Below are 25130 nucleotides of genomic sequence, written 5' to 3'. Positions count from 1 at the left end.
CATTCCTTACCCAGTGCAGGACATAATGGCATCGAAAAAACCAGAGAGCGAATCCTGCGACAATTCTGGTGGCCCACAGTCAGGAAGGACGTAAGAACTTGGGTGGGTGAATGTACGGTGTGTTGTCAAATGAAAACCACCCACGCTCGACCGGTGGGTCTCCTACACCCTCTTCCTACGCCAAGCATCCCCTGGAAACAAATATCCCTGGACTTTGTGGTCGGGATGCCTCCAGACAAAGGGCACACAGTAATCCTGGTTGTGGTGGACTATTTGACCAAGTTAGCTCACTTCATAGCCTGCAAAAAGATACCGACAGCCGGAGAATTGGCATCCCTGTTGCTGCATAATGTGGTCCGTCTGCACGGATTGCCGCACGTGGTAATTTCGGATAGGGGGGCCCAATTCACTGCACACTTTTGGAAATCATGGTGTTCGGCCCTTAAGATCACATCCAACCTGTCCACTAGCTTCCATCCCCAAACCGATGGCCAGACAGAACGGGTCAATCAGACCCTCAAACAATACCTCAGATGTTACGGGGAGGTGGCCACCGAATCCTGGGTCGAACAGCTCTGGCTAGCGGAAGTTGCGTATAATAGCGCCATGCATAGATCCATAAAACACACGCCTTTTTACTGCACTTATGGTTTTCATCCTGACTTTTCTCCCTTCCAGCATCCTGTGGGCCCAAAGAAGGTGCCCGAGGTACGGGAAAGGATAACTCACATCCAAACAACATTACAAAGGGTACGCAAAAATTGCTAAAAGCCAAAAGACAGTACAAAACACAGGCAGATAAGCATAGACGGGAGGGTCCCTCATACAAAATAGGCGATTATGTATGGCTATCTACCAAGAACATCAGGTTTAAAAGATACAGTATCTTCAATCCACGCTACATTGGCCCATATAGAGTAACGAAGCTAATCAATCCTGTGGTAGTGAAGCTAAATCTGCCCTCTTCCCTTCGTATACATCCGGCATTTCACATTTCCCTACTTAAACCAGCGAAATCAGGGGCGCATAAAGTCCCAGCCCCCGTTCTGGTGGATGGGGAGGTTGAGCATGAAGTACGAGGCATACTAGATTCAAAGATCCACCGCACCCGGTTGTGGTATCTGGTCGCTTGGAAAGGCTATGGTGAAGAAGAAAATTCATGGGAACCTGCTAGTGCCGTCCACGCTCCTAGATATGTGCGGATGTTTCACAATCGTTTCCCTCACAAACCTTGCCTCTGTCAGTGTTCTTCAGGAGAGGGATGTACTGTCAGGAGCCACGTCGGAAGACACTGACGAGGCGCCGCAGGAGGTTCCCGTTCCGACCGGTCTCAGAACTACACTTCCCATGAGCCCCGGCGGAGGCGCGTCGATGACGTCAGCGCGACGCGCAAGGAAGGTATTTCCGGGGCTGAGCACTCCATGCCGGTGCCGGTTACTCCAGACGCTGAGGAGCACTAGCTGCCAACGGTCCGGTAAGGGTGCAGTAGCACCAATCTTGAGGTATCTCGTATGCTATTGTGGCAGTGCTTCGCAGTGGAAGCGGCAAAGTCTTGATAACGCTTATGCTCCCGTTGGCGGAATCCTTGTCCGGATTCTTGCGGGAGGTTGGCGTGGGTGATTACTCTTGGGAAGCCCCGGCTGGGGATTCCTTCCCCGGAGCAGAAAGTGGAACGCGCAGTGGCTCCTGCCCCGCGGGTCACTTACCTCATACCTGTGATTTACTGGAGTGTGTGACATTATTCATTTCCAGTGGGCATAGCGCCAGGAGAGGCGTATTGTGAGACTGTATTCATTTCAATTGTGCAGAGCGCCAGGAGAGGCGTATTGTGTGACATTATTCAAGTCCAGTGTGCATAGCGCCAGGAGAAGCGTATTGTGTGACCTTATTCATTTCCAGTTTGTTTAACGCCCGGAGTGGCGTATTGTGTGACATTATTCAAGTCCAGTGTGCATAGCGCCAGGAGAGGCGTATTGTGTGACCTTATTCATTTCCAGTGTGTTTAACGCCCGGAGTGGCGTATTGTGTGACATTATAATTTAACAGTGAGAACAGCGCCCGGAGTGGCGCAAGGGGTGATCTAACAGTATCCGGTGAATGTTCCACTAATGAAAACTGGTTCTTCCAACTGCTGATGAAACATGCAGATGCCTTTTTTTCCTTTGCAGGTAAAATCATAGGTCATGGGTGCCTTCACAGTATAAGGGTAGACAAGATCGTACATGCCTGAGGATATGTGTATTTATTATATCTAAGTGTTTGTACTTTTGGTTTACAGGTCTCCCTCCCCGCTGTCCCCATCCTTTCCTTCCCCCGCTTGACCACTCCATGGAGTCTGTGACTACAAACCAGACCGTGGTGGTGTCGAGAGGTGGACCATAAAAGCAACGTACGATTCCGAGGATTCCAGGCTGCGACAGACCCTGTTTTGCCTCAATGTAAACGGGCTAATCTCCTATTTGAACGAGGTCCCAAACAGAGACGCTCCAAGACTCGCTGGTACAGGGATCTCGGCTATTATGTTTGTCGATGATACCCTGCTACTCGCCAAGACTCCTATGGGCGTCCAACGAGTCTTGGATGGTTTTGTCTCTTTTTGTTCTGATCGGGGGCTAGAGATCAACACGGCTAAAACAAAATTCATGATCTTTAACCCCCCTAAGTCATCTCGTCCTAACCCGGTTAGTCATGGTGTCAGTCTTGAGAGAGTTCACACTTTCGAGTATTTGGGATTGACCTTGAATGAAAAGTTGACTTGGTCTCATCACCAGACAAAATCAAATTTAAAGTTAACCCAAAAGGTGGGGGGCATTATAAATTTATGGAATAAATCCATGACACATCCCATTGGTCCGCCACTTGAAATTTACAAAATGCAGGCGCGCGGGGCAGTAACATATGGGGGTGAATTGTGGGGCCATAATTGTGCCCCTGAAATTGTTGCTACGGAAAACAAGTTCATACGGAACTTGGCCGCTCTACCATTGAGCTCACCACTTCTCCCCCTCAGGCTTGATCTGGGATTAAGATCAGTAAAGGAGGAATTAGGTGTGAAGCCCCTAACTTTCTGGAGGCGACTTTGGGTAACCCGCGAACTCTCGAGTTACCGGTGTGAATTCATGGAATTATATCAACATACAGCTGTACGGAAAATTCCATGGCTTAAATATATAAAGGACGAATTAATAAGGTTGGGTTTATCGGCCTTGTGGGCAAACCCGCAAGTGGCCTGTAGTACTATATCCCGCAAAGATTTGGTTACATTGTACCATGATCGCAATTTGACTGCATCTCTAGCAAGTGATACACTGGGGATAATGTCTACTACATTTTTAACAGTGAAGGATTACTATAAACTGGAGACAGTCCTGGATGATATTAACCCCATTGGTCTCAGGAAACTATTTCTCCAATGGAGACATAATGCTTTGCCAATTAGAGGCCTTACTAGCAGTTGGCACCCACCTACTTCTAAAAATTGTCCAGCCTGTATTGAAGAGCTGGAGAATGATATCCATCTAATGTTCTTTTGCCCATCCTATGCTAAATCTAGGAAAAAGTGGATTATTCCCATTTGCAGAAATTGGGGTTTTAGGCATCATTTGGATGCCTACCGATTAATTAAATCTGATTTATCCCCTCTAACTGTATTTGCTGTCAGCAAGTATTTAGCTGCTGTGTGGAATATTAGAAGAACTTTTTTGACAAAATGAAATGTTATTTGCCATATATGAAGTTCTTATTTTTGGGAAATATTTCTGTAGATGATGTAACTTTCTTTACTTTTCCAAAATGTTTACTTATTGTGTAAAGATTTGGTCTTATTTGTATTGTATTTCTTTTATGACTCTATGAAGTCGAAATAAAGATCACGAAACGATTACTTCATCTGGTTTACTGTCCTTCCGCTTCTTGTGCTGTGATTGATGTGCTATTTTCTTTTTCCCTCGATCATCCTTGTCTGTGTTGCTTCTTATCTCCTATCCCCTACCCTCCGGTTGTCTGTGTTGCTTCTTTCCTTACAAATTGTCTGTGGTGCCAGTTCTCTCCCAGTTGGAAAACAAGCATTTGCAATGCAATAGGTCTCGCATTTACGAGAGTTTGAGCTATTGGCATTGAAAATGACAATGCCATTTAGTTATGTGAGGTTTTTAAACAGATAAACAAAATCCACTCTCATTTACAATGCCAACAGCTTAAACTCTCAAATGTGAGACCTATTGCATTGCAAATGCTTGTCTACCTTGTTCCCTGGATCAGTTAGGATTATGAGATGTTATAATCAAACTGCCCATTCGGTTCTATGGGAACAGGTAGCCTTGCAATAGTGACAAATGAAATTGGCTGTAATTCACTATCAGGACATGCCACACACATCAGGGCATGTCCTACCTTTAACATACAATGCGCCCTGCCCACAGGAGTACCGTGGGCCTACCTTAGGGGTGACTAATATGTAGAAAAGGGAAGGCTTAGGGACTGGCAAGTGGGTGCACTTGCCCAGTCGACATGGCAGTCCCAGACTGCACACAGGCTGTGCAATGGCAGGCCTGAGCAACATTTTACAAGCTGCTTCTGTGGGTGGCACAACCAGTGCTGCAAGCCCACCAGCAGCATTTGATTTACAGGCCCTGGGCACACATGATGCACTGTACTAGGGTCTGACAAGTAAATTAAATAGCCACTCATGGAGTCAATAATCCGTTACAACAATTTACAATAGGGAGCACTTGCACTTTGGCACTGAATAGCAGTGGCAAAGTGCCCAAAGCCTCTAGACCAGCAAAAACACAGGAGGCAACAGCAAAAAAATGGAAGGGAGACCCACGCCAATGGTGCCAAGCCTAACAATTAGCATTCTTTTTTTTCGACAGCCCCGCCCTGAACCGAGGGGCAGCATTGGTGGGCTGCGTGAGCACTAGTTTATAGTGTGCATGTCAATTTGGCCAGCCGATACACACTATAAACCTCTCAACCCAGCTGGGTTAAGAGCCTGCACAGGCCTCTAGTGCCCTCTGGAGCACCGAGAGTGGCTGCTCCTTCCAAGCCTGGTGCTTCTCTCATGCTGGTTAACAGCCTGAGAGCAGCACCAGGATTGGTTAAGGGAAGAGGAGGACAGAAGCGAGGAGGACATGTCTGCAGCAAGCACGGTAAGTAACTTTTTATTTATTTCTTTCATTCATGCATTTATTTTATTTCTGTTATGTATTTGTTTTAAGCACCCACCCATTTGCCCGCTTCTCCAATCGCAGTACTTGCCACCCGCCACTGTCTGCACCGGAAAATGGTATACTCACTAGGGTGGTTCCATTTGTTTCCTGCTTTTGGAGGATGTCATGAGCTGCGCTAAGCATGATCACGTAGGCAAAATTATTACAGAGACCCAGAAGCCTGTAGAGGGGGAAAAGGACAGAGAGAAGGAATGTAGAGCATTACCAGCAAATGAAGAACAAGAACAAAGCTGAGGTAGACAAGAGGAAAGCTGAGGTAATTCAAGCGGAAAGGGAGACAGAGGCATAAAAGTCTATTTAAGAACACATTTGCTACTTGAGTGGGAGTATGTGTGCATGTGCAACAGTCCACAAGAGTGCAGGGTAATAAAAGATAACATACCCTTAAGGTGTGTATGTGAAAGCATGTTCAAGGTACATACAAGCATGTTCTCATCCATAATACATCTATATGTTTTAGCAAAAATGGGAATGAATGTGCTTTCGTAACTGCATGGGCAGTAAAATGTAAGAAATTATGTATATTGTGATGAACAAATATGCATTCCTGGGCATTACCATATACAAAGATACACACGTGCTTCGGCATGCAAAGGATTGATGCATGTGAAAAAGTGGTGGGTTTTTATTTTTTCATTTTCTAGACAAAACTGTAGATGTGCTTACAGGGCAAAACAGATGAAGGAAAATGTGTGCCATTTGAGAGTCCTGAATACATTATGGCATGTATTAATATTTGTGGGCATCTATTAGTGCAATAACACTTTGGAATTTTACAGGTACACACAGGTACAATAAGTGTTTCATGCATGGGTACGTCTTTGACGGTAAATGCACGTTTATTTTGATATGTAGTTGAACACTTGTAGATATTTTGCAAGCAATCATATACATATTTAAGTGCTTGAAATTGCGTTATAACATAAATGAGTGTTAGCATGCATCAGTAAATTTGTGGATGTTAGCATGTACGCACCATCTATGTATGCATCAATTTGTGTGGGGCTGCAGGTGTATGCGTATGTCTGACGGTAAGCAACTGTACTTATACAAGCATTTCGTTAACAGGGTTTGGTATAGGTATATTAGCAATTGATCAGCTGTAAACATGTATGCCAACAAGGACATAAAAGTGTGACAAGCATATTTGTGTTAAGGTGGGGTGGCATTGGTCTACATATCTAAAGATAAAATGAAGAGGCTTACCAAAACCCAACTGAATTTCTCCAGTGGGAGCCTCTGCTTGGGGAAACTGGAGGAGGCCGGTCCGCCTCATCTGCAGCAGAAGAAGAAAGAAGTAAATAAACACATGCTGGCCAAATATCCAACACACCCTCTTATCCACTCTTATTTCTATGGTGTTTCTCGATATTCTCATCTCAGCCACCCGTGCTATTTTTGATACACATTTTTTCCGCAGAGCAACAATCGTCATTCACCTCCTCCCATCAGGGCATTGTTGGTCACTTGATTCACAGACTCTTTTTGGGTGACTGCGGTTACTTATTTTCCTTTCTCTGAGAATATGTAGGGTACGTCTGGTCTTGCTATAACAACTGTGTGACTACATTGGGTGAGTCTTGTGTTTCAGTCTTGGTGTGTGGGTCGTTATCTACTTATGAGTACGATAGGTCAGATGCACAATCTTTGTAGGCAAGTAGGTACTGATCCAACTTTTCAGGAACTTAGATAAATCATTCATAGACTGAGCCCACATTTCTAGCACCCTCCACACTGCATGAGTTTAGTTCAAAACTTACCAAGTTATGTATGATCTCTAAATGATGAATCTTTTTAAGAAGGTAGGGATTTGGTACTTAATAATCGGAACCTATACCTTGATTATATTCATACCATAATAACAACAGACACTTTTTCCGTTAACAAAAAAACTGTTATCTACATAATGTGATGCACATTAAGCGCAACACAGCACAAATCAGGGTAAATCATACAAAAGTACATTCAGTTTTAATCAATAACAGTATAAATCTCATGAACAGCGTACAAAGAGTGGATAGGTAGAGAGACGAAAGTAAACACCTGCAAATAATTATGCAAATCCGAGATTGAGTATATTTACCGATCAATCAAGTTTTAAGATTAGAAATGCCACCCTCTGGCCATGAGAGTAGCAGGGCACTCCAAAGAAGGTTTTGAAATGCAAAGTTTAAGAGTCAGGAACAGCAGATCATCAGCCAGCCCACAAGAATAGGAAATAGCGATACAGCTCTCTCCTGTCGAAAGTTAGACATACGCTGCCTAACCCCACCTACTTACTAGGTATAATTATACCCCAAATTCACACTAATCCAGCCCCTACTCTATCAAACACAACTAACTAAGGATTCTAATTGGCTAAAACCAGGGGTGATTTGGTCACACCACTACAAGCAAATTCCGTTTTTCACACACACTATTGTCCAAACTCAATAAGTCATTCACAGGCCTCAGTATCTTTCTCTTCCGCAGCATCTTCACATTTCGTTCACTTTAGTGTAACTTTTTCTGTCCGCATGTCCACTTCCAGAGGAACTCGCTCTCAGTAGCTTATTGTTTTTCTCCACGTAACCTTGGCCATCACCGGTGACACACGGAAAGCTGATTAAGCACTCTCACTTCCTCGCACTGTGGTTAATACATCAAACTAGATTTTTCTGAGGCCTTTCTCTCCAGCACAGAAAAAGGCAATTTCTAGGAAAGACAAATACAACGTGAAATCCATAATTTTAAATGAGTCTATTTCTAAAGTGTTTAACTTAGCAATACTAATGGTTTGCACAAAATTCAAAAGCATTTTTGTGATTATTAAACTTGCAGCCCTTTAGTCGTTAGTTTCTGCATTAATCATGTACAGGCTTGCGGCCTACCCCAGGTTTTCTTTAAACGCGTTCACATTTATGCATGCGCAGTTTAAATCAAACTCGATTAGTAACACACTGTTAGCTTTTTAATGATTATTTTGCCAAATAAGAGGTTCAATCTGAGCAGGTTTTGTTTCGTGAAAAACGTGCTCCATCAATCCCCCCTTTGATGGCAATTGGAGCCATCAAAAAAACTAACCCAAAAATCTGATTGTCATCGTATTTTATTTAAAAAGCTGCCGTTTTCTTTTGTTTCATTCTTATTTCATCTATATCATTTACTATTTCATAGTAATTTCTCGTTTTATCTTCTAGTTCAAAATCGTCTCTTTTTCTCTTCTTAGCTCTAAGTCTAATATCTAATGTTCCTTTCTTGCATCTACAACATTTATATATAATTGTCAATATTAGCATTCCCGTAGCCACTGCAATTATTAGTGTTAGTATTTTTTCCAACTAACGGTTACTGAAGTTAGAAACCGACTACCTACTGGAGAGAAACCCTTACCAAGTTTATCCCAAACACCGTCAACCTTCAGTTCAGACAGATCCTTATGTAAATCAGTAATATTCTTAATACATCCCTCTAGATTCTTTCTTTAGTCTGGGATATAGGTACAACACTGTTGAATTTTCAGCATGGTACAGACTCTCCACTTTTTCGCCAATATTACACCAAGGGCAAGTCTATTTTGCAAAACCATAGACCTTATGGCAACCATTTCAGTATCAATCATTAAGATTCCTCCAGCAGTATCCGTTGATAAACGATCAACCGCTGTGGACAATTTTCTAATTTTGTGTGAATTAAGGATAACACCCACTGAAGGTATCAATGCTCCGAATACATCATCTACTATTTTAGTAAAACTAGCTCCCCTTTTGTTTCGTGTTAATCCAGCCATTTTCCCATTGGTTCCATGTTTTTTAGATCTCGCCTGGCTATCGCGTAAGCGATCGCACAGCGAGACTTATGCAGGGGCTTCAGAAAATGCTCCCAAAGGCTCCCCAGGCGGATCGGGTGGTGGTTACGTGCACAACCACGCGCATTCCATTTGCCACCAGCTACTTCCTGCGCGTGCGCCGCCTCACGCATTCAGAGAGATTTTGTAAGGGGCACAAGACCTTAGGAATGCGGTTTATGGCCAGTGCATGTGAGGCATTCAAGCACGAAGCTGGCATCTGGCATCGGACTTGAAAGCAGCAGACTGCTTTCGCCAGCGCGCGCTCGGCCTCACTTCCTGCATCCCCTCTTACAACAATTAACTTTCGTTATAACTCACACCCCATATGCTCGTTCCCTCCCACCCTTCCTTTGATGTCCGCTTTTCTTGTTGTTTACAAACCACGCCACACACTGCTGCACACCGCTGCACGCCGCACACTGCTGCACACCGCACACTGCCGCACGCCACACACTGCTGCGCACACTGCTGCATTACACACTGCTGCATTACACACTGCTGCATTCCGCACACTGCTGCACGCCGCACACTGCTGCATGCCGCTGCACGCCACACACTGCTGCACGCCACACACTGCTGCCCGCCACACACTGCTGCATGCAGCACACTGCTGCACGCCGCACACTGCTGCACGCCGCACACTGCTGCACGCCACACACTGCTGCACGCCGCACAATGCTACACGAAACACTGCTGCACGGCACCCACTGCTGCACGTCACACACTGCTGCACGCCGCACACTGCTGCACGCTGCACACTGCTGCACGCCGCACACTGCTGCACACTGCTGCATTACCCACTGCTGCATGCTGCACGACACTGCTGCACGCAGCACACTGCTGCACGCCGCACACTGCTGCACGCCGCTGCACACCACACAGTGCTGCATGCCTCACACTGCTACATGAAACACTGCTGCACGCCACACTGCTGCACGCCACACACTGCTGCACGCCACACACTGCTGCACGCCGCACACTGCTGCACGCCGCACACTGCTGCACGCCGCACACTGCTTTTATGCGAGTTTATGCTACTGACATTGTAAATGACAACGCCTTTTATTTGTTTTAAAACCAAAACATAAATAAAAGACATTGTAATTTTACAATGCCAATAGCTCAAACTCTTATAAATGCGAGACCTATTGCATTGCAAATGCTTGTTATCTGTGTGGTATACTTTTGGAAAGAGTATCATGTAACACCACCCATACCAATGTGCAGGCAATCTATAATAGACATTTTTACCACACACATAATATATTCCCTAAAAAACCGGGTCAGTACCACCCTTTAATCCCCATCCACCAGTTATTAAGAAAACATGATAACATTCACTAGAACCAATGAAATAAGTATTAAAATCTGTTTTCTGTCTAAGTAATCACAGCTTTCCCTTGTGATTCCAATCCAGCATCATTTCAGCATATGTCTTGCCCTTCTTATAATTTCCTTCCCTAAAAGCCCAAGGGGGTATATGAGACTTTTGGTTAGCTGCTTTCTCTCTAAAGCCTTGTCTTCTATACTCCACTAAATCTATGAATTCAAGTTAAGTCAAAGAAGCTTTATTCGACTGTGCAAGTCATAAAAGCATTACAGATAAAAACTTAAAAAAATCAAGAATACAAAAGCTAAAATCTGGGTTAAAACATTGTGCAAAGAAGTAATCAGAGATATCATTATGTCATTATTATACGTTTGTGCAAAAAAGCAATCGGGGCTGTCATGATATCAGACATAGCATGACAAAACAAAGATAACAACATTGAGTGCAAAGAGTCTCAAGCGCCTTGACAGACATAATGGGTCCCACACTGCCTGGTATGCCCACATGTGCCAACACAGTATTGAAAACTCTCATCATAGTCATTTGCCAGCCCTGATTTGTTTGGAGCTTATGTGCCACACACCTCAAGAATTTTGCCACCAGGATTACATACCTAGGTGATAGATCGGAGCAAAGGATTCGCAGGGCTGTGCTGTGTGATCTTGTGCCCAGGTTCTTACAGAGCTGAGCCAGCCAGGCTTTCAGCAGGCCAGCATATGCAAGGCAAACAAAAGGCACATGTGAATATGATTCTTTAGAACTAGCGCATGCATGACCTTTGTTGTCCCGGTGGGAGACCATTTAGATGAAAAACACTTCAGGGGCAGAGATCCTGATCTGAATTGAAAATAGAGTTTCCGATTCAAAGGCTTTTTAATAATGTCCCAATAAGGCTCGAGACTTGGGCATGGTTCTATTTGAAGAAAGAGCCCTGAGAGTGAAGTGGGGTCATAGCACCTGAACTCTTCATGTGCAAGCATTTCCCAGTAAATTTCTTTGAGGCTATTTTTTGACGGGAACATTGAGGTAGAAGGGGAATCCCACAGCTGCGATAAGCCCATTTTATTAATCAGACTTCTCCTATCTTGCAGCCAACTAATTTTGTGAAAGGGATCCAAATTAATGATATCCCTTGGGCCCTCTGTGTATACTGCCAGTTCCTGCGGACACCATATTCTATGCCAGAATAGAATTGGCCGTAGCCTGGCTAAATCCTTCAGGGCTTTCCTGCCTAGGTCATTCCTTAGAGGCAGGGTGGGTGTACTCTGTGGCAAACTTGTGATCGCGCACAAAAATGCATTCCCGGCTGTTAGCTGGGTCAGGACTGAGCTCCCTACTTTACAGTTGTAAATTTGAAGTACCGGGCTAAGGGGCTTTGTCAGAGAGGTTTTAAATTCCTTTTTCAGGGTACCAGCTAACTGCCGATGCTTTAGTGCCATAACTTCGATGTGTGGCTTCCCCCTCATGTCATTCTGCAGTTTGATGCCCAGATAGACAAAAGCATCAACCTGCTCCAGGGAAAGCCCATCCATCATAATTTTCTTCCGAATGATCTATGCTGATTGAATGCCATAAACTTTGTCTTAGGGGCATTGATTTTGAGACCCCTCAGGAGACAAAACTCTTCATAACGATGGAGGGCACACTGCAATCCACTCGGTGTTTTGGAGATTATCAGCGTGTCATCCGCAAGCATCAAAATGGGGATTTTTCTTCCAGCTAAGACAGGAGCATCAGTAAGGGTGACATCAAGGAAGTTTGCGACTGCATTTATGAAAAAGGGAAAACAATGTGGGAGCCAACACACATTCTTGACGAATGCCCTTTCGCACAGGGAAGGGTTCTGTCTTATTTCTTGCCGCCCCCAGCATATTTGTGCATAATTATCCTCATGAAGGTGGGCGATCAGGAAAGTAAGTTAAGTGGCATCCCCATCTCCTTCAGGACCTCCCACAATTTATTCCGTGAGACCAGGTCAAAGGCGGATTTGAGGTCGACAAAGGTAGCATACATGCTACCTTTGCAGAGAATGATTGTCCGCCGGTATATAATAACAAATCGAAAGACCTGGTCAATTGTGCTAATATTGGCCCTTAAGCCTGCCTGGAGGGGTTTGAGGATGGTGTTAGCCTCAATCCAGACCTAGACCTTGGCCAAAACAAGCATGGCCACCACTTTCTGTATGGGATCTATACGGCTTATTGGCCTATAGTCACCAGGTATGGATTTATCTCCCTTTTTAGGTCTCGCCTTGCTATCGCGTAAGCGATCGCGAAGCGAGACTATTGAAAGCGGGTTTGAAAAGTGCTCCCAAAAGCGGATTGCATTGCTAGCACGCGCACAATCACGCGCATCGTGCCGCCATGCAATCCGCTTTTTGGGAGCACTTCAAAGGGTCCGCTCCCCCGCCTGGAATGCGCTCCCCCGCCCCCAAGCGCGCGCGCGCCACGCTCCGCCGGGCTGGTTTGTAAATTACATTTTCGTAGATGTTGTTGCAAGCACACCAGCTACGGACTTCCCTGACCGCATTTACCGATAGTTGGTGTTGGGGAACAGCTACAGGCTTCCCCAGCCACATTTCCCCAATTAAAACGTTTTTTAAATTTTATTTATTGTATCTAGGTGCTCCTTCTTCACAGTCATCTCGGACTCTGCATTTTCTTTTTAGTTTTCTAAAGGATCAGCGCGGTACACTGCGCTTCATTTTAAAGCATGGTCCTTTAAGGGCGGTTGCTTTCACTTCAATTATCTCCCTGTGCATTCACCCAACAACACTTCCAGCCACGGAGTATGCATGTAATCGTGAGATGGCAGCAGGCGCGTCTAGTTGTCTGTGTAAAGGATGGCAGCTACATGCAACAAGAAAGTGACTTACTCATTAAATAAGGGCACAGCTCTTCAGCATATTTATTTTTATTTCTGCCCTCTCCTCACCGCAACACCTGACGCTGCTTACACTTTATTTCATCTCTCTCTGCCTTCCCCTAACACCCCCTTCCGCCCCGGAGTGGCCATCTCATCGTGAAATAGCTGCAGGGGTGTCCAGTTCATTGTGTAAAGGGCGTCACCTACCTACATGCTACAGCTAAGTAAATTACCTAAGCACTGCTCTCAAGCATGTTTGTCTTTGCACTCTTTCCTCGCCAGGGTGCTGCTTCCAATTCAATTAATCTCCGCGTGCCTTCCCCCAACACCACCTCCCACCCCGGAGTATGCACACATTACTTTTATATGGCAGCATTCCTAACTCCCATTCCTGTACGGCACTTATTCCCATCCACCAAATCTAAAATACTTTCTATATTAAAAGCAGCACGCGCTCTCCTTTGCAGTCCTTTCCCCTTGTTATTTTATTTACTTTGACCCGTGTTCATGTTTTGTTTAGTCTACTTCCCATTACCGCCACGCGGTCACACAGCCTTTCGTACAAATAATATAAATTATAATATTGGCAGAGATGCCCAGCAGCAGTCAAACTTGTTGAGGCGGGTTGAAACAGTACTAAACATAATTATTGGTACTGCGTGTGCCTCCGGACGGCACAAGAAAACTAACATAAACACTGCCATCCCCCAATACTACGTCACACTCCAAGTTGCAGTGTCTGCGTGGAACAAATACAACAAATACCGCATTGTGGGTTTTGGCCACTTATAATAATTTCATTGTAAAATTGAAACTGGTTTTAAGTCTCTGCTTGTTTTGTTTAATTTTGGCCAGTCACTCTCCAAGAGATCATTTCAGCAGTTCGTTGCCGCTGCTTCCCCCCTCCTCCCTTGTCTTGGCCCACATTGGCTGTTGTTGCTGCAACTCCTCCCCCCTCTCTCGTCTTGTATACCCTTAACCCTTCATGTGATCAAATTACGAGAAGGGCCGTTTAAATACCAGGGTAACGACAAGCAGTTATTGTGCTTCCAGTGGGTCAAAGGCAATCAGGTCGTCACTGCTGGTTTAATACCAAGAAACTACAGTAATTTAAAGTTCTCATTTTTATGTAGTTTATTCTTGCGGTGTTCGATGCAAACAAATGAAATCCTGGATGTAGATGCATCTGTTACATAGCAAATGAATCAGCCCTCCTTACTGAGCATTCCACGTACTTAACACATATTTGCAATACATCCGAAGTGCCTTAAGCTTTTACAGCTCTTTAAGCTTGTGTTTTTTTTTTTTGTAATGGCGTTCGAAGAAACACGAACTGTCTTCAGGTTTTACAGTTCTTTGCGCACAATTATTCCACCCCTTTGTTTGTACCGGTGCTCGCCACACACACACACACACACACACAACCAAACCACACACACACACAACCACACACACAACCACAACCACACACACACACACAACCACAGCCACACACAACCACAACCACACACAACCACAACCACACACACAAACACATCCATACACACACCCAACCTCACCCACCCACACACAACCACACATACACACAACCACACCCACAACCACACCCACAACCACACACACACACACAACCACACACACAACCACACCATCAGTGCACACTTTCACCAAACACAGACACCATCAGTCGTCAGTGCACGCTTTCACCGGGCACAAACACCACCAGCCATCAGTGCATGCTTTCACCAGGCACACACACACCACCAGCCGTCAGTGCACGCTTCCACCAGGCACACACACCACCAGCCGGCAGTGCACAATTTCTACAGGCAGACACACCACCAGCCATCAGTGCACACATCAATTGTTAACGCATCCACAATTAACTATTGTAGCAATCGCAGTATGGCGCACTTTACTTTTAAACATATTCATCTAAAGCGCAGCATGCCACCACTGCTACAAAAAAAATACAAATTTTTTTGGCCTACAATTTATAGACTTTTATTGCAATTGGTGTTGCAATATTTAGCAATGCCAAAAGCTCAAACGTAATTAATGCGAGACCTATTGCATTGCAAATGCTTGCTATATATCGGAATTATCTCCCGCCAGGTATCCAGAATAGGTGCTCCTTGAGCTATAGCGTTAGTGAGTAGTATTATGTAGTTGGTCCATTTCGGTCTGTCATACAAAAAGAGGTCGGCAGGGATACAATCTAACCCTGGAGCTCTACTGCCTATTAGAGCACTAAGTGCAGCACTAACATCTGCCTCATTGAATACGATGCCAGTGGGGAAGGGATAGATGGGGAATGGTAGTTTATCGTCTGCTTTGTCTTCAGCATATTGGGTGGCAAAATGGCTAACCCACACATGATTTTCGGGTGGCTGTGCTTCTTTTCCCCTACCCCATTTAACCACATTCCAAAACTACTTGGAGTTGTTGCTATCACACGCACATTTTAATTCTTGCCATCTGTCCTCATCCCAGGATTTTTTGGCACAGTGAATAACATTCTTGTAGGTAGTCCTGGCAGTGCGCACACTAGCCACAGCTCCCGACTTAATTGCTTCTACAAGGACTTTACGGGCACATCTACAATCCTGATTGTACCAATGATGTTTGGGTGTGGTATCTTTCGCTCTGGGTTTATTCTGTTTTTGGCAGTGCCCGCGGATTTTTTCAAAAAGTAAGTTGTGCAGCTGTGTGAGTTCTTTAGCCAATTCATTGGAGGGCTGGCTTGATTCCATCAATCTGACTGTACTCTGAAGCTCACTACTTATGGTGGATAGCGTTTCCGGAGATGCTAAAATCCTGGGACATTTAACTCTGTGCATATTGTTAAAGGCTAAAAGATCACTTGTGGTGGGTAAGGTAGCCAGATGTACTGGTACACGTAGGTCCCCATATAGGAACCGTGAGCAGAGCGGATCATGATCACTCTCTAGACGTGCCTCAACGACCATATCATCAAGGGTGTGCCATAGGTTCAAACCGACTAGGAGATAGTCAATGTGGCTAGAATGGTAACGGTTGTTAAAAGTGTTTTACCCTATGCTGTCGGAAGTGGATCGGCCTTTGGCAGCACTTACACCATGCTCCAAACAGAGAGCTTTTAGATGAATTGCAGCCTCTGTCCAACGTTTGATCGGATGCAATTCTAAGTGTTCATCCTCCTCCCTCGCTAGGTCGTTGTCCTCACTATCAAGTGGTTTTAATGTTGTATTTAGATCCCCAGCAACTACAGCTCCGGCTTCCCCTGGGAGAGTGTTTAAGACCCCCACCTAAGGCTCATGCAGTAATCTACATGTTAAGTTATTTCAGCGTGCATATACCGTATCAATTGTATTAGTTGTATGGTAGAAATCTCCAAAATACTCTGCATCTTTTGCACTACTCACTCTATTCATATTCTTTCTAATAGGTACTTCAGAAAATATTAATATGTAGTTAGAGTAATAGTACAGTAGACTACCCTTCTCATAAAAGAGACTTGTTAAAACACTACATGAGACACCATACGTAAAAGGTAAGTGATGATACATCACTCCCTCGGACACGGACGAAGGTAATTGCATGCACACATAACAGTCTCTTGCGTCCATTATATTAACATAGTCATACAATAATTTCGTAAAAACGTTTAACGAAAAGGCATTAATTGATTTATCATGATACATGCTATCATCTGTTAGTTTCTCTATGTTAGTTTGTGGTTCTTCTTCTTTAAGATTTCCCACAGTAATATTTTCATTCGTTCCATCATTAGTAACATTACCTTTAATTGGGTACATAAAATAAGGCACTACAACAAGAAGTGTTAACCAGACGAACATTAGTAGTAAGATACTTATGAAATAAGCCTGAACACATCCACGTCTACAACCCGGATTTTGATATTCAGTCTCATATTTTATTTCTGCCATTTTAGAAAATTAAAAAAAATATATAGTGTATCCAAACACTAATCAAACCTACTTCTTCACCCTTTTTTTTTTTCTTTTTTTTCACAGCTCTTGACTTCAGTTCCAGTTCAATTTTCTTTACTCTTATTCAGTTCATTTAGGGTGACTGATAAAAATGCTCACAACTTGAACCTGTCCCAACTTTTTCTTGACTTTGCTCCTTGTGCTCGACCTTTTCATTCATCCCATATGTCTATTCAGGTGCTGTATACTTTTTGTTTGGTACTTTTATTCTCTTTGTTCTCCGAACTGTCTCAATTTCTGAATCACTTTGTGCTCGATACTTCTATGATTGGATTTGGAACCCTCTTTTTCAGAGAATATTTCAGTCTTTTCACCCCTTTTGGCCATACATCTCCTTTTCTTGCCTTTTCACGTGGACAGAATCACCAGATTCAAGACAATTCTCAAACCATCTGTGGAAATCACAGAAATTACCGTTAGCATAAGCAGAAGCCATTTTGTTTTGGCATCCATTTTCGTTAGCCATGTGTTAGCCATGTGCTTCTTCCGTCTTCACTGTTGCCTGCTTTTCTATTCTGCTTGAGTCATCAACTATAGTTAACTCCTTCAGTACTAAGCCAGAGCACTGCGCATGCTCAGAAAGGCCTGTAGCTGCTAGAGTGCACCTGTCTTAGACTGTAACTGTCAGGCTATTCCAACTGAAGTAAGCAGTACATCTCCCCTTCCACTTTGTTGACCAAGCAATTTCTGTATGCCCATGTTAGTCAACAACTATTCCTGTATATGGTTGTACCTCCTCTTTGAGTCTCCATGCTTACTCAGCGGTAAATAGGGTATAAAAGACCCTTGGTTTCTGTATTCTATGGACTACCTCCTACAGTGGCCTGAGGGTATTGTATTGACGTAGTCCCACTCATGAGAGATTAAGAAACTTGTTATTTGATATTCCAGCTGCCGTGCCTATCTCTTCTTTGTGGGTTTAAGAACCAGTGGACAATCCTGTATAAAAGTAGAGGATGCCCGGGAAAATGGACAAAAATCTGGGCCCCCTGGAACAAGAGCAGAGGCTGCCTATGTGCTCCTTTTGAGGATACCTCCCCATTTAATGCCGATGATGAGACATTGTAATTGTGCGCCGAAAGACTATCCATGACCAAGTACCCTTTAATCGGGCTCCATTCGACTGCACCTTTGAGACTGCTTTGAATTATTTGGGTTGACAACTTCTCATTTATTGTACATTGTGCATATCGGATGTTGGTTTATTTTGCATTTGGTTGTTTATTGTAATGTCTTTTGATTTGTTTTTTCTTTACAATAAACAGATTTATTTTTTTTAAAAAGAACCAGTGGACAGATAAGGGTGAACCCCTGCACCGGTGGGCCCCTAAAAAGGATCATTTCCACACTTTCTTTTGAACTTTTCCTTGGACTGGAATCTGTTCTTCTTCTTCCTTGACAACAGTCTAAGCCGTTTCTTGGGACCCAGTAGCTGTTGCCCACTCCATTCGATCACTTTCAGACTCTCTGCTATTTTCAGCCTGTTCTTGATCTCTTTCTTCAGTTTCTTGTGTGGCTTGCATGAATTCAATTTGGTAAGCCGCCACACTTCACTGCTGTTGTTGTCACCGGTATCACTTGATATGACCAATGCCAACGTGGTTCCAAACACGACTTCCATACATGTTTCTTCACCTGGATCCACTCACCTTGGCTTGTTCTTGCTGTGTTGTGGTTGCAACTTCTCCAACCTGATGAAACACAGAACGAACCACATCATCCAGTCCTTTGCAATAATAGAGCACTAGATCATCAATTATTGCCATGAATTGATTCACTGGAACTAATGGCTGTCTCATTGCTCTCCCCATAAGTATTTTATGAGGGGACAATCCAGTTTTCTTATCAGGAATATTTCTTAAGACTTATCAAAAGTAGGGGTAAAGCATCTGGTCATTTAAATGCTGTGGATGCACATACTTTTGCCAATCTGGATTCGATAGTGCCATTAATTTGTTCGACCACTCCTGAGGCTTATGGTCGATAGGCACAATGTAATTTTTGTTCAATTTGCAAATCTGCACAAATCATCCAAATTATTTTATTATTAAAGTGTATCCCTCTATCTGTTTCTAAAGAGACTGGAAATCCAAATCTAGGTATTATCTCTCTCAGCAGTAATTTAGCCAGCGTTAGACTATCATTTCGTCTTGTTGGATAAGCCTCCACCAAACGAGAGAACAGACAAACCACCACCAACTGACAACTGTGTTTCTCCCTTTGTTTTGTTGTTGAAACGTCATGCACCTTTGGCAAAGACTTTCTGCAGTGACCCTGAATTTGAGATTATACCATGTCTGCTTAAAAAGTCTGATCCTGGCATCCCTACCTATGTGTGTTATGCCATGATAAATTCTTGCCATCTGTGACAGCAAACGATCTGGCATTGTTGGTCTTCCATCACTGCATACCCACACCTCGTTTTCTTCCCTACGTGTGTAGCCTGACTTAGTCCATAATTCTTTTTCTTCATCACTAGCTTCTTCCTGCAATTGTCTAATTTCCTCCCATGTTTCAACAGAAGAAAATATTAAATTACAATTTGCATCAGATTTCTGGGCACTTTTGTTTATTAAAACACAAAAAGAACAACTGATGGACAGAATGCAGAACAATGTCATACATTCACCACAGTACAGAGATCTGGGCCTAAAGCCATCGTTTTTTTGCTCCCCATGCCATTCTAGTTTAGTTGGATCCAGCTAAATGCATATCAGTCTTGATCCTGCGCCCAACGGGAGCAGTCAATCAATCAATCACACATTTTTAAAGCGCGCTACTCACCCGTGGGGGTCTCAAGGCGCTGGGGGGGTGGGGGGGGGGGTGGAGGCAGCTACTGATCATACAGCCAGGTGCTGAGGAGTCTCCTGAAGTTCAGCAGGTCCTGGGTCTGGTGTAGGTGGATGGGGAGGGTGTTCCATGTCTTGGGGGCGAGGTGAGAGAAGGATCTGTCGCTGGTGGTTGTTCGGTGGATGCGTGGAACGGTGGCGAGGGCAGTGGAGCAGAGCTGGCGGATAGGGGTGTAGAAGGTGAGTCGCTTTTTGAGGTATGCTGGTCCCGCGTTGTGGTGTGCTTTGTAAGAGTGGGTGAGGAGCTTGAAGGCGATCCTCTTGTTGACGGGAAGCCAGTGCAGGTCCTTCAGGTGGGCGGTGATGTGGCTGTGGATGTCGAGGATGAGGCATGCTGAGGCATTTTGTATGCGTTGGAGTCTCTTCTGGAGTTTGGCCGTGGTTCCCGCGTAGAGGGTGTTGCCGTCGTCCAGCCTGCTGGTGACGAGGGCCTGTGTGACCGTCCTTCTCGTTCCGGTGGGGATCCATTTGTAGATTCTGCGAAGCATACGGAGGGTGTTGAAGCAGGAGAAGGAGATGGCGTTGACTTGTTGGGTCATTGAAAGCGATGAGTCCAGGATGAACCCCAGGTGGCGTGCGTGGTCTGTGGGTGTCAGCGTGGTTCCCAGCGAGGCTGGCCACCAGGCCACCAGGAGTCGTCCCAGGCAGAAGGGGTAGGACCGAGGATGAGGACCAGGCCAGGCCGAACTGCCAGGCCAGGTCCTCCTTGGACTGGAAACAAGCATCCTAGGACCGGTTTCGGGGTTTCACCCCTCATCAGCCAGGATAGCTCGACTCCAGTGGCATGGAGAGCACGGGACCCACATCTGGGCATCCCAGTCCCACTCGGGGTGACAAACGCAAAAAGAACAATTGATGGACAGAATGCAGAACAATGTCATACATTCACCCCAGTACAGAGATCAGGGCCTAAAGCCATCGATTTTTTGCTCCCCATTCCATTCCAGTTTGTACCCAGCTATATGCCAGGCCAGGTTTTCCTTATTTTATTTTATTTTGAAGGTTTTATATAGCGCGAACATGACCCTTGCGGGTATCAGAGCGCTTTGCAAGTAAGATAGTTGAACAAAAGAGACAATCTACAAAGGAAAAATTGTATAACAAAAGTAATGTCTTATGGTACAGCTAGTTGATCTAAGAGTCCGCTACAATGTTCAAGTGAATTTTGTCATGAGAAGAGATTTAACTTCTTTTTTGAAGGAGGCTGTTGAGGGATTAAGTCTGGTTTCTGGGGGTAGTGCATTGCAATTCCTTGGAGCAATTCCAGAGAAGGCGCGGTTATATGTTTTCTTCTTGGCAAATCTTTGAGGTTTCAGAAGAAAGTTGCTGGCGCTCCTGGAGGATCTGTTTCCACACGAGAGCTCCAGTTTCTGCGCCAGATACGTCGGGGTGTTTTGATGTAGGGCTTCGTGCGTCATGCAAGCGATTTTTAAATCAATTCTTGCTTCGAAGAGTAGCCAATTGAGCACTCTGCAAGCAGGTGAAATGTGGCAATTTCTTTTTCAATTTCTTGTTTCCTTGGACTGTAAACAAGCCTCCTAGGACCGGTCTCGGACTGGACTGTTCCCACAAGGAACAGGGTCGAGACTGATTTGCATATGGCTGGGTCCTAACTGGGATGGTGAACATAAGAATGATGAATTTAACCCATATCCTTGTGACTGGGGGTGAATGTTTGCATTGTCCAGCATTCCGTCCATCAATTGTTTCTTTGGATATGTTGCCCTAAGTGGGAAGTGGGTCCCGTGCTCAGTACTCCACTGGATTCAAGCTAGCCTGGCTGATGAAGGCTGATGCCCTGAAACCGGTCCCAGGGTGCTTTTTTCCGGTCCAGGTAGGACCTGGCTTGGCAGTTCGGGAGGACTGTTCCCACAAGGAACAGGGACAAGACTGATTTGCAAATGGCTGTGTCCAAACTGGGGTGGTGAGCAAAAGAATGATGGATTTAACCCAGATCTTTGTGACTGGGGGTGAATATTTGCATTGTCCAGTATTCCGTCCATCAATTGTTTCTTTGGATATGTTGCCCTAAGTGGGAAGGGTATGCCCAAATGTGGGTCCCGTTATCAGTACACCACTGGATTCAAGCTAGCCTGGCTGATGAAGGGTGATGCCCTGAAACCGGTCCCAGGATGCTTTTTTCCGGTCGAGGGAGGACCTGGCTTGGCAGTTCGGGAGGACTGTTCCCACAAGGACCAGGGACAAGACTAATTTGCAAATGGCTGTGTCCAAACTGGGGTGGTGAGCAAAAGAATGATGGATTTAACCCAGATCTTTGTGACTGGGGGTGAATATTTGCATTGTCCAGCATTCCGTCCATCAATTGTTTCTTTGGATATGTTGCCCTAAGTGGGAAGGGTATGCCCAAATGTGGGTCCCGTGATCAGTACACCACTGGATTCAAGCTAGCCTGGCTGATGAAGGGTGATGCCCTGAAACCAGTCCCAGGATGCTTTTTTCCGGTCGAGGGAGGACCTGGCTTGGCAGTTCAGGAGGACTGTTCCCACAAGGACCAGGGACAAGACTAATTTGCAAATGGCTGTGTCCAAACTAGGGTGGTGAGCAAAAGAATGATGGATTTAACCCAGATCCTTGTGACTGGGGGTGAATGTTTGCATTGTCCAGCATTCCGTCCATCAATTGTTTCTTTGGATATGTTGCCCTATGTGGGAAGGGTATGCCCAGACGTGGGTCCCGTGCTCAGTACACCACTGGATTCAAGCTAGTCTGTCTGATGAAGGCTGATGCCCTGAAACCTGTCCCAGGATGTTTTTTCCAGTCCAGGGAGGACCTGGCTTGGCAGTTCGGGCTTGACTGTTCCCACAAGGAACAGGGTCTAGACTGATTTGCACATGGCTGGGTCCAAACTGGGGTGGTGAGCAGCAAAAAAATTATGGATTTAACCGAGATACTAGTGACTGGGGGTGAATGTTTGCATTGTCCAGCATTCTGTCCATCAATTGTTTCTTTGAATATGTTGCCCTAAGTGGGAAGGGTATGCCCAGACATGGGTCCCAGGCTTAGTACACCACTGGATTTAAGCTAGCCTGGCTGATAAAGTGTGATGCCCTGAAACCAGTCCCAGGATGCTTTTTTCTAGTCTAGGGTGGACCTGGCTTGGCAGTTCGGGCTGGACTGTTCCCACAAGGAACAGGGTCAAGACTGATTTGCATATGGCTGGGTCCAAATTGGGGTGGTGTGGTGAGCAAAAGAATGATGGATTTAACCCAGATCCTTGTGACTGGGGGTGAATGTTTGCATTGTCCGGAATTCCGTCCTTCAATTGTTTCTTTGGATATGTTGCCCAAAGTGGGAAGGGTATGCCCAGACGTGGGTCCCGTGCTCAGTACACCACTGGATTCAAACTAGCCTGGGTGATGCCCTGAAACCGGTCCCAGGATGCTTTTTTCTGATCCACGGAGGACCTGGCTTGGCAGTTCGGGCTGGACTGTTCCCACATGGAACAGGGTCAAGACTGATTTGCACATGGCTGGGTCCAAACTGGGGTGGTGAGCAAAAGAATGATGGATTTAACCGAGATACTAGTGACTGGGGGTGAATGTTTGCATTGTCCAGCATTCTGTCCATCAATTGTTTCTTTGAATATGTTGCCCTAAGTGGGAAGGGTATGCCCAGACGTGGGTCCTGTGCTCAGTAAACCACTGGATTCAAGCTAGTCTGTCTGATGAAGGCTGATGCCCTGAAACCTGTCCCAGGATGTTTTTTCCGGTCCAAGGAGGACCAGGCTTGGCAGTTTGGGCTGGACTGTTCCCACAAGGAACAGGTTCGAGACTGATTTGCATATGGCTGGGTCCAAACTGGGGTGGTGTGGTGAGGAAAAGAATGATGGATTTAACCCATATCCTTGTGACTGGGAGTGAATGTTTGCATTGTCCAGCATTCCGTCCATCAATTGTTTCTTTGGATACTTTTGTTTATTGAAACCGAATTGCGTGCACAAAATCGTGCAACCTGGTCAGCATATTTATTACCAACTGTAATGTAATCATTTCCACATTGATGTGCAGAGCATTTTACCACTTCAATTTCTTTGGACAACTGTAATGCAATCACTAAATCCTTTACAAACTTACTATTCCGGATTTGTGAGGCTGCTGAAGGTAAAAACCCACGTTGCATCTACTATTGTCCAAAATCATTCACAACCCCAAAACCATATTGACTATCAGTGAATATGGTCACTCTTAGAATTTTTTTTTATACCGGCTCTGGTTAGCGCCACAAGCTCTGAAATATTGGCTGAAACTGTTCACTTCATGCATGAAGCTTCAAGAACCATTGCCACTGTACAAACTGCATATGCAGCATGCAAGGAACCTTTTTCATCTCTTATCCTGCCTGGTGACCCCTCTTCCTCCTTGTACCCTGTGTGAGTGCCCAAAGCGCCGTTACTGTCATTGTTATTGCTGCCTGGTGACCCCTCTTCCTCCGTGTACCCTGTGTGAGTGCCCCCAGAGCGCCTCTTCTTTTGCCTTGTTTTTCCGCTTTTTCACCTGTTTTTTCGTCCTTTCTGGGCCTCGTCGTTTTCTGGCCTTGCCGCCTGTTTTTCCCACCGCTTCTGCCTAGCCCCGCCTACCCTCCCGCCCCCCGCCTCCCAGCTGACCCCTCCTCCCCGGCTACCCATATATGGCGGCCGCTGCGAGGCAGAGGTAGCGACCCTTGACCTCAGGGTAGGTCGCTCCCCCTCCTCTGCAGCGCCACCAGTGCTCACCTGACTTTGCCTGCTGCCTTGCTACCTTGTCCGCTGCTCTCTCCGTATTGCCGTTGTTGCTCCTGGTCTGCCTGCTGACCCCTCTTCCTCCGTGTACCCCGTGTGAGTGCCCAAAGCGCCGTTACTGTTATTGCTATTGCTGCCTGGTGACCCCTCTTCCTCTGTGTACCCTGTGTGAGTGCCCAAAGCGCCGTTACTGTCATTGTTATTGCTGCCTGGTGACCCCTCTTCCTCCGTGTACCTTGTGTGAGTGCCCCCAGAGCGCCTCTTCTTTTGCCTTGTTTTTCCGCTTTTTCGCCTGT

At 45.3% G+C, this 25130-nt stretch overlaps 1 protein-coding gene across 1 annotated transcript in view; it reads right to left on the bottom strand.

The window, feature by feature from the left end:
• Positions 1–25130, bottom strand: part of CLN3 (CLN3 lysosomal/endosomal transmembrane protein, battenin) — a 550496-nt gene that overhangs the window by 500427 nt on the left and 24939 nt on the right. Inside the window, exons 2-3 of the mRNA XM_085618893.1 lie at positions 6438–6507; positions 5298–5391 (exon numbers count right to left, since the gene is read on the bottom strand). Of these exons, the coding sequence (XP_085475019.1) occupies positions 5298–5391; positions 6438–6507 (164 nt within the window). The remainder of the gene's footprint in view (positions 1–5297; positions 5392–6437; positions 6508–25130) is intronic.

The sequence above is a fragment of the Triturus cristatus genome, chromosome 7 (genome assembly GCF_964204655.1).
Source record: "Triturus cristatus chromosome 7, aTriCri1.1, whole genome shotgun sequence".
Taxonomy (NCBI): Eukaryota; Metazoa; Chordata; class Amphibia; order Caudata; family Salamandridae; genus Triturus; species Triturus cristatus.
Note: the sequence above shows the minus strand (reverse complement) of the source record. Positions and strands in the feature narration are given on the sequence as shown.